The sequence below is a fragment of the Oncorhynchus clarkii genome, chromosome 26, assembly GCF_045791955.1.
Source record: "Oncorhynchus clarkii lewisi isolate Uvic-CL-2024 chromosome 26, UVic_Ocla_1.0, whole genome shotgun sequence".
Lineage (NCBI taxonomy): Eukaryota > Metazoa > Chordata > Actinopteri > Salmoniformes > Salmonidae > Oncorhynchus > Oncorhynchus clarkii.
The window spans coordinates 33,175,754-33,186,704 of NC_092172.1; the positions used below are offsets into that span (position 1 = coordinate 33,175,754).

At 44.4% G+C, this 10,951-nt stretch overlaps 1 protein-coding gene across 1 annotated transcript in view; it reads left to right on the top strand.

The window, feature by feature from the left end:
- LOC139384605 (ADAMTS-like 3) overlaps nt 1–10,951 on the top strand; it is a 314,459-nt gene that overhangs the window by 98,720 nt on the left and 204,788 nt on the right. The window contains exons 6-7 of the mRNA XM_071129427.1: nt 4,286–4,331; nt 7,107–7,343. Of these exons, the coding sequence (XP_070985528.1) occupies nt 4,286–4,331; nt 7,107–7,343 (283 nt within the window). The remainder of the gene's footprint in view (nt 1–4,285; nt 4,332–7,106; nt 7,344–10,951) is intronic.

Genomic DNA, 10,951 nt, shown 5'->3' on the forward strand with positions numbered 1-10,951 from the left:
ACAGCAACAGGGCTTCTTGATGAGGTGCTTATTGTGTGTGTAGACAAAAAAACATTTATGTGGTGATAATGAGATACATATTTTAGTTATTAATTTGTACACTCTGGACTTCCTTACGTTTGTTCTTGATACCATGTCTTGTTTTGACTAATGTCATGTTTATGCTAATATGGCAAAACATTTACTAGCTAGCTGACCAATAACTGTAATGATGAATTTGAGAGACAAGTGATTATTGTGCAATTGTATTTATGTTTTCAATAAATATTGGATACCAAATATAGTTTACATGTTATCAACAATCTAAAATGCTGACCGCACTGCTTGCGCTAGCGTTGCAAAATAAATGTGCACATACATGTTGTTCAGTCATTCATCCAAACTGTTTGCGCGCGTCAACAAGCGTCTGCGTAGCTAGGTGCTGAAATAGAACTTGATTCTATTTTATATGCATGACGTGCTGCAAGTCCTGCCTCTCCCATCTCCTCATTGGTTTTTAGGAGCATATCCCTACATCGGTGATTGAAAAATGAATGAGTTCCACACTCCAGTGCAGTTGGTTACAGTAATGCACCTTAAAGTTGGTTGCCAACTGCCATAAAGAGAGATTACTAGAAACTAACTAGGATTCCCCTTTTATCCAATAATTAATTGTTGGAGTAGAAAACACACAATTGTGTGACTCAAAATTGGTCCAAATTCTACAAAGATCCAGCAAAAAAAGGACATTGTACATTTCAGTTAAAATAACAACCCAATGTTTATCTCCCAGGACAAATTATCTAGCATCAGCAAACTAGCTAAATGGGAACACTGAAGATGGATCAACAACATTGTAGTTACTCTACGCTTGTACAGAATAAAAATATTCCAAAATATGCATCCTGTATGCAAAAAGGCAAACACTAAAGGAATACTGCAAAAAATGTGGCAAAGCACAAAGTGTTATATTTCGGGCAAATCCAATACAACACATTACTGAGTAGCACTCTCCATATTGGCTGCATCATGTTATGGGTATGCTTGTAATTGTAACGCTGTAATCTGCGAGTCGGGAAGCAAGTTCAGGGAGTGAAAACATTTAATAAATAAATGAAACAAACACGTAACACAAACTGTGCACTGACATGAAACAGGAACAGAAACAATGACGACTGGGGAAGGAGCCAAAAGGAGTTACAAATATAGGGCAGTTAATCAAGTAGGTGATGGAGTCCAGGTGAGTGTCATAATGCGTAATTATGCGTTACGATGGTGACAGGTGTGGGCCATGACGAGCAGACTGGTGACCTAGAGGCCAGAGAGGGAGCACACGTGACAGTAATTGTTCATGGGAAAGTTTTTCAGGATAAAAAATAAATGGAATGGAGCTAAGCACAGGCAAAATCCTAGAGGGAAACCTAGTTCAATCTGCTTTCCACCAGACACTGGGAGATGAATTCACCTTTCAGCAGATCCAAATCTACACTGGAGTTTCTTACCAAGAAGACAGAAAATGTTCCCGAGTGACCTAGTTACAGTTTTGACTTAAATCTACTTGAAAATCTATGGCAAGACATGACAATGGTTGTTTAGCAGTGATACATAACCAATTTGACAAACCATTTTTAAAAGAATAACAGGTAAAAAAGTATTTTCTCAGGGGTGTGATTACATATGTAGTTTAGATATGTCTGTATTTCATTTTCAATACATTTGCAAACATTTCTAAAATCTTTTAACTTTGTCCCTAAGGGATATTGTGTGTAGATGGGTGAGAAAATAAATCAATTTAATCCAAATAAGTCAAGGGGTATGAATACCTCCTGAAGGCACTGTATTCACTATATACAGTAGGGAATAGGGTGCCATTTGGGACGCAACTTAACTGAATGATAAGTGGCCATAAATGAGAACTTGTTCTCAACTAGCCTACCTGGTTAAATAAAGGTGAAATAAAATAAAAAATATAGGGGTTGTTGGATGAGATAACAATTATTCCAGTTCACCAATCAGATTCTTTTCCCCAAACGTAGTGCACTTTATAGGTAATAGTGTACCATTTGAAACACAACCTCAGACCTCTGTCCTGACTTCCCTTCATTGATTAAATGAGTGTAGAAGTCTGGAAGTGATTGTGGGCTTGATTTGCCTGCTTCCCCCACAGGGAGATTTACAGTTATTTGAGCAATATCTCTAATTCCCTGCATCAGCCAACACACCTGCTCGAGCGCACTGGGATTGTGTGTGTGTGTGTGTGTCAGGTGTTAGGGTTAAGCCAGCAGAAGAGCTGCCTGTGTAGATGAAGGGGAACATAGAAAGACTGCAGAGAACACCTTAAGTCTACTGTCATCTCTTTCTCCCTGCCCCACTCCAGCTTACTCCAGACATAAAACACACACACACAGAGAGATACACTCACGCACGTACACACACACACACACACACACACACACACACACACACACACACACACACACACACACACACACACACACAAACACACACAGAGAGAGATACACAGACAAACTGGGGTAGTGTCTGGCCCCATGTTGCTCTTGGACGTCAGACGCTGTGTGCCCAGCGCCTTGTCTTCTCTAAGGCCCCTCCCCCCCAGACTCCTGCTAACTTCATCTGTCCTTATAGAAACATCCAGTGACTGGGAGGAAATATCTGTCTAGGAATATCTGTCTAGACTTGAATTAGAGCAGCACTATTCTTTTCAATCCCGGTCCTGGAGAGCTGCAGGGTATGCAGGCTTTTGTTCCTGCCCAGCACTTACACACCTGATAATGCTAGATTTTGGTTTACTCTGTTAGACATGCTCAGGGGTGAAGTTTGCCCCTAGGTACAGATCTAGGATCAGTTTCCCCTAACCTTAACTATTAGTGGAGAAAATGCAACACTGACCCAAGATCAGTGTCAAGGGGCAACTTCACCCTACACCATTAGACACAGTGCTGCCTATCCTTCCTCATGTCTGTGGACTTTTGCTCTCTGTTTGTCCGCTAGAAGACAAATAGCCACCTCATAGACATTCCTAGACCCTGAAAGCATGGTCTACACACAGCCGTGTGTGTGTGCGTGTGCTTGTGGCTCTGCGTGCATGTCCGTGTGTGTGTCCGTGTATGTCTGTATGCATGTGTATGTGCCTGTCTCCAGCCTATACGTATAACCCAGTGTGGATGAGTGATTCATCTCGATGAGGGAAAGCCATTAATTGGTTCGTTAAGACAGAGACATTCCTACTCTGCCTCGGTGCCTGCTTTTCCTTGGAGCAGGCTGAATGGCCATAGTGTGGTCTCCAACTCCCCGTTCACCCTAATGGACGATTAGACTGAAGCTTTTTAACATCCGCTTTGCGTCCCAAATGGCACCCTATTCCCAATGTAGTGTACTACTTTTGACCAGGGCCCATAAGGCTCTGGTCAAAAGTAGTGCACTGTGTAGGGAATAGGGTGCCATTTGGGGCATTGCCCCGAACAAATGAGCTGCTACCAGTTTAGACCAATGTTATTCTACCCCCGGGGGTGAGAATGAGAAATGTGGCGAAGTGGAAGTTAACACACACTGGGTGATGGGCTGCAGTTATCGTTTCTAACAAGGTGGAACAGATTTTGTAGCGTGTCCATACGGTGTAGGAAGGGGGAGGGAATGGAGTGTTACGCTGTGGTGGATTTCAGACGAGGCAGGAGTTGGTTTTGACAGAGTGAGGTGAACCGATTAGTGTGTGTGTGTGGGAGGGTGTCAGAGTGTGTGTGTGTGTGTGTGTGTTTGTTGTGTGAGAGAGGTTGATTTGCTTGTTTAAGCCCAGAGGGGGTCCTGAGACGGTCGTTGGCTCGATGAGATCTGATGGTTGGCAGATGAAGCGTGGTTTGGTGTGTGTGTGTGTGTGTGTGTGTGTGTGTGTGTGTGTGTGTGTGTGTGTGTGTGTGTGTGTGTGTGTGTGTGTGTGAGACAGGCAGCTATAATTCAGGATGAAATGTCTGTCAGTCCCGATTTGACTCCAGCCACGATCCTCCAGACTCACAAAGGTGTAACTCCTGAGCCTTCCCAGGAAACTAACAAAACACCACTGTTGTTGTAGACGTTTCTGTGTAATGGTGCTTTTCTTTGTTACAAAACACATTTCCCTGAGGGATATTAAGCTATTCTATGATACGTGTTTGATATGGTGTGTGTTATATAGCTTTCCCGTCACAAATAAAACTTTTATTAACCATTACACTCAAGCCCAAACCATTTCCTTGTAAACCGTTGGTTTCAATTTGTACTAACAATGTTGGTTTGTTATTTTGCTTTGTAGGAACTGTGAAGGCAAGAATATCCGCTACAGAACGTGCAGTAACATGGTAAGTCTAGTCTACGCTATGAAGCCTCAACAGAGTCATTTCCAAAGCTTATCAATGTAACACATATAACTTGTTATTAGTCCTATTCCAGTTTATAACTGGTAATATATTGTTATAACTTTTCTATTCCAGCTTATAACTTTGCTGGTAACAGTGAGAAGCACTGGCTCAATATTGTCAGTCGCCACTGTATTTGACAGTCATGTTCAGCACTGTGGGTGACCTCATGGTAAAATCATATGTTCCATCAATGAACAGAAGAAAACAACCTCATATCAACATGCCTTCTATTCTCAGCAGCGGAACCACAGTCGTTCTCACAGTATTTGAATCAAAGATAGACTAGTCTGTACTGTTTCTATTACTCTATTGAGGTGGTTTGTGTCTGGAATGTATTGCAGACTAGCTATGATTTCAATCATGACCAGTGGGATGAGTTCCCAGCATAATATTTAGACCACCGCTCCCGGTGTGAAAGAGATGGATATCAACAAAGCAAGAGAGAGAGAGAAACACTTGACTTTATGAAGTCCCATACATGTAGTTCAATGAGAAAGAGAGGGAGGGTGTGTCTGTGTGTGTGTGTATGTGTGTGTCTGTGTGCGTGTGCGTGCGTCTGTCTTTCTGTCTGCTTGCCTGCCTGCCTGCCTGCCTGCCTGCCTGCCTGCCTGCGTGCGTGCGTCTGTGTGTGTCTGTGTGTGTCTGTGCGTGTGTGTGCGTGTCTGTGTGTGTGTGCGCGTGTGTATGTCTGTGCGTGTGTGTGCGTGTCTGTGTGTGTCTGTGCGTGTCTGTGTGTGTCTGTGTGTGTGTGTGTGTGTCTGTGTCTGTGCGTGTCTGTGTGTGTCTGTGTGTGTGTGTGTCTGTGTCTGTGTGTGTCTGTGCGTGTGTGTGTCTGTGCGTGTGTGTGTGTGTCTGTGTGTGTCTGTGTGTGTGTGTGTGTGTCTGTGTCTGTGCGTGTCTGTGTGTGTCTGTGTGTGTGTGTGTCTGTGTCTGTGTGTGTCTGTGCGTGTGTGTGTCTGTGCGTGTGTGTGCGTGTCTGTGTAGTAAAGGCTCGCTGTTGGCAAAGAGTTGGGTCTTCCACATGTACAGTGGGGCAAAAAAGTATTTAGTCAACCACCAATTGTGCAAGTTCTCCCACTTAAAAAGATGAGAGAGGCCTGTGATTTTCATCATCGGTACACTTCAACTATGACAGACAAAATGAAAAAAAAAATCCAGAAAATCAGATTGTAGGATTTTTAATGAATTTATTTGCAAATTATGGTGGAAAATAAGTATTTGGTCAATAACAAAAGTTTATCTCAATACTTTGTTATATACCCTTTGTTGGCAATGACAGAGGTCAAATGTTTTCTGTAAGTCTTCACAAGGTTTTCACACACTGTTGCTGGTATTTTGGCCCATTCCTCCATGCAGATTTCCTCTAGAGCAGTGATGTTTTGGGGCTGTTGCTGGGCAACACAGACTTTCAACTCCCTCCAAAGATTTTCTATGGGGTTGAGATCTGGAGACTGGCTAGGCCACTCCAGGACCTTGAAATGCTTCTTAAGAAGCCCCTCTTTCGTTGCCAGGGTGGTGTGTTTGGGATCATTGTCATGCTGAAAGACCCAGGCACGTTTCATTTTCAATGCCCTTGCTGATGGAAGGAGGTTTTCACTCAAAATCTCACGATACATGGCCCCATTAATTCTTTCCTTTACACGGATCAGTCGTCCTGGTCCCTTTGCAGAAAAACAGCCCCAAAGCATGATGTTTCCACCCCCATGCTTCACAGTAGGTGTTCTTTGGATGCAACTCAGCATTCTTTGTCCTCCAAACACGACAAGTTGAGTTTTGACCAAAAAGTTATATTTTGGTTTCATCTGACCATATGACATTCTCCCAATCTTCTTCTGGATCATCCAAATGCTCTCTAGCAAACTTCAGACGGGCCTGGACATGTACTGGCTTAAGCAGGGGGACACGTCTGGCACTGCAGGATTTGAGTCCCTGGCGGCGTAGTGTGTTACTGATGGTAGGTTTTGTTACTTTGGTCCCAGCTCTCTGCAGGCCATTCACTAGGTCCCCCCCGTGTGGTTCTGGGATTTTTGCTCACCGTTCTTGTGATCATTTTGACCCCACGGGTGAGATCTTGAGTGAAGCCCCAGATCGAGGGAGATTATCAGTGGTCTTGTATGTCTTCCATTTCCTAATAATTGCTCCCACAGTTGATTTCTTCAAACCAAGCTGCTTACCTATTGCAGATTCAGTCTTCCCAGCCTGGTGCAGGTCTACAATTTTGATTCTGGTGTCCTTTGACAGTTCTTTGGTCTTGGCCATAGTGGAGTTTGGAGTGTGACTGTTTGAGGTTGTGGACAGGTGTCTTTTATACTGATAAAAAGTTCAAACAGGTGCCATTAATACAGGTAACGAGTGGAGGACAGAGGAGTCTCTTAAAGAAGAAGTTACAGGTCTGTGAGAGCCAGAAATCTTGCTTGTTTGTAGGTGACCAAATACTTATTTTCCACCATAATTTGCAAATAAATTAATTAAAAATCCTACAATGTGATTTTCTGGATTTTTTTTCTCATTTTGTCTGTCATAGTTGAAGTGTACCTATGATGAAAATTACAGGCCTCTCTCATCTTTTTAAGTGGGAGAACTTGCACAATTGGTGGCTGACTAAATACTTTTTTGCCCCACTGTAAGCTGTTATCTCTTCTCTTTGTTCCCTCTGCCGAGCCATCTTATCCTTCTCTATCTTCCTTTTCTTTCCTCTCCTCCCTTCTTCCCCAGGACTGTCCCGTCGAGTCGGGAGACTTCCGAGCCCAGCAGTGCTCCGCCCATAATGACATCAGGTACCAGGGCATGGTCTACGAGTGGATTCCCGTGCCCTATGAACCCTCGGCTGCGTGCGCCCTGCGGTGCCAGGCGCGGGGGAGGAGCCTAACGGTGGAGCTGGCGCCTAAGGTTCTAGACGGAACACGTTGCCGGGCCGACGCCCTGGATATGTGCATCAGTGGGGTCTGTCAGGTGAGATACTGACTGATTGTTTGGATGGATATTATAAAGCACTTTTCCAGATGCTCAAAGTCAGGGCCGTGCACAGACCTTTCAGGGGGCATTTTTTTCTGCAACAAGACAAACTCATCATCACAAATTGTAAGCAAGCTAGTTACAGTATCTCCTAAAGACATGATTGACATGGGGAAAATAGGATGGGCTATCAGCTGCTCATTGATGTTGGTGATTGATGTAAATCTGCTAGTTAGCTCGCTCCATTTATTTTCCTGATTGTTTGATATCTTTCTGCCTCTCTCTGCTGCCTATCAGCCAACCAGACGCAATATTGATGATGATGTAAGCTAAATCAAATGTCATGCTGCTGTTGAAGTACTGTTGTATTTAAACTAGGTAGATAGACAGACACTCGACCGGTGACCGTATCTCTCAACCGGGCTTGTAATCTCAGTACAGGGCAGACTGGGAATAGGGGGGGAAATTATACCACCACCCAAAATGACACTTAGGAGACTGGAAGGGCAAAGGGCATGTTCTCTACACAGGTAAGGCCCTATCTGTGCATGTGCCTGATCAAAGTACGAGGGAAACATGTATATTATTACAATATGATGATATTATAGTAATATCTTGTATAATAAGGATTGGATTTATATAGCACTTTTCCATGTGCTATAAGCACTTCAGATTGCATGGGGAGGGAAAGTCACCTCATCCACCAGGTGTGTCACCCACCTGGACTGTGCCAGGGCAGCCATTGTGGTTCCAGAAAGTTAATCAGCCATGTCAATGACAGATCAGGGGACACGATGTACAATATGACACGATACAATAAAATGTCTCAAGACTGGATCACTGCTTGAAGTATTTGTTGTTTCAACGTGGGCCACAGTGAAGACTACATGAATATTTCCAAACTATTACAGTGTAAAACAGTCTGAGAACTTCTGATCTTCTGCAATATTTCTCAATAATCCTTGTTCTTGAACAATCGTACTGTATTTCCTCTTTGTGAATCCACATGACAGCTGCTGTAGCAAAGGCTGATCTAAAACCACATGTCAGAAATAGGAAGTTCCTAAAAAAGATCTTAAACATGGAAAATATTTATCCTCTCCATGTTGAATGTCAGAAGCTCTGGGTTCTAGTTTTAGGCTAGAAGTTATTGTTTTAGGAACCACAGACTGATGATCAATGTTGCCATATCCTCTTCCCTGGATAGGTGCTTTATTAAAATGTCTGTCTGAGGCTGTATGACTGGAGGAAGGGGAGAGGAAGAGAGAGAGAGTAGAGAGACAGAGAACTGGAGATGTGAGGAAGGAGGGAGAGAGAGAGAGGGAGAGGAGGTGTGACAGGAGGAAGGAGAGAGAGATTTGAGAGAGAATAGAAAGAGAAGTGGAGGTACGATGGGAGGAAGGAGAGAGAGAATAGAAAGAGAAATGGAGGTACGACAGGAGGAAGGAGAGACAGAGAGAATAGAGAAGGCGAAAGACAGAGAGAGATGCAGAAGGTACGACAGGAGGAAGGAGAGACAGAGAGACAGAAGGTACAACAGGAGGAAGGAGAGACAGAGAGACAGAAGGTACGACAGGAGGAAGGAGAGAGAGACACAGAAGGTACGACAGGAGGGAGGAGATAGAGAGACACAGAAGGTACAACAGGAGGAAGGAGAGAGAGACACAGAAGGTACAACAGGAGGAAGGAGAGAGAGACACAGAAGGTACGACAGGAGGGAGGAGAGATGAGACACAGAAGGTACGACAGGAGGAAGGAGAGACAGAGAGACAGAAGGTACGACAGGAGGAAGGAGAGAGAGACACAGGAGGTACGACAGGAGAAAGGAGAGAGAGACACAGGAGGTACGACAGGAGGAAGGAGAGAGAGACACAGGAGGTATGACAGGAGGAAGGAGAGAGAGACACAGGAGGTACGACAGGAGGAAGGAGAGAGAGACACAGGAGGTACGACAGGAGAAGGAGAGAGAGACACAGGAGGTACGACAGGAGGAAGGCGAGAGAGACACAGGAGGTACGACAGGAGGAAGGAGAGAGAGACACAGAAGGTACGACAGGAGGAAGGAGAGAGAGACACAGAAGGTACGACAGGAGGAAGGAGAGAGAGACACAGAAAGTACGGCAGGAGGAAGTAGAGAGAGACACACAGAAGGTACGACAGGAGGAAGGAGAGAGAGACACAGAAGGTACGACAGGAGGAAGGAGAGAAAGAGACACAGAAGGTACGACAGGAGAAAGGAGAGAGAGAGACACAGAAGGTACGACAGGAGGAAGGAGAGAGAGAGACACAGAAGGTACGACACTTGTTTCAGAAAGACAGATTCCCCACATCATATGCTGTAGTGCACTAGAACACAGTGCTAGACTAGGCTTGCATCCCAAATGGTACCCTATCCCCTGTATAGTGCACTCTTTTTGACCAGAACCCTATGTGCTCTAGTCAAAAGCACTGCACTATATCATAGGGAATAGAGTGCTATTTGGGACCCGTAGCAGTTCTAGGCCAGAGAGGAATGCACACTGTTGTGTGTCTAGCCAAGCGGAAATTCACCTATCCACTTCATCCATTAAGGAAGTAGACCCTCTTTATGCAAATCCTTACAAGTACACTTATACAGTGCCAGGCCATGATAACTTAACAGGGAACGAGGGACATTACTTAGTCCCACAAGGCATTAACTTGTTACTGATACTTCTCTAAGTATCCTGTATATCAGCAAGCTACAGTACGAAGCGGTCTTCATGGAACCATGACAAAGTGCTTGTTCAACCCAAATAGAACCTTCTTGTTATACTACCCATAGACATTCTCAAGTGAAGTGTGTGTGTGTGTGTGTGTGTGTGTGTGTGTGTGTGTGTGTGTGTGTGTGTGTGTGTGTGTGTGTGTGTGTGTGTGTGTGTGTGTGTGTGTGTGTGTGTGTGTGTGTGTGTGTGTGTGTGTGTGTGAGAGAGAGACGAGGAGCTGCGATGTCAAGATCTGTCTTTATCTGACCATGTTCTGTGCTTGAAGTCAAATAGCTCTGCACGGTACTTCATGGATTCTGCCCTCTAAGTGGTGTGTATATAATGGGTATAAGGAGTGTTTGTGTTTACTGGGACTGCTGGCCAGGTAAGTCATATTGGGTTTGTTATGCTGGCTGCTATTCCCACAGAGTCTGGAGCACAAACTCTGTTCTTCACCATTTCAAGACAAATATGCCGTCTAAATACAACATTACATATACAGACATCAGTGTCAGATACCATGTAAAACATGTGAGTTTGGTTCCCCAAACCCCACGCCTCATCCTCTAAACCAGAGGGCGAGGAAACATAACCCATTTTCAATGTGGCCCTCTGGACCTCGGGGCAAAATGAGCTTGACACACCTGCTCTAAACCAATGTCTCCCAAACCGTTCCTCCAGACCTCCAACAGTTCCACCAGAGTTCACTACTTAAAGGTTTGAGGATTAGCTGACTAGTTGAATCAGGTGTGCTGGTGCTGGAATAGCACCAATATGTCGTGGCTGTGGTCCACGAGGAACCGATGACTCTGACGTTGAGCTGTGAACATTGGCATTATGTCTTATGTAGATGGTACATTCCTGTACTGGGCTAACAACAGT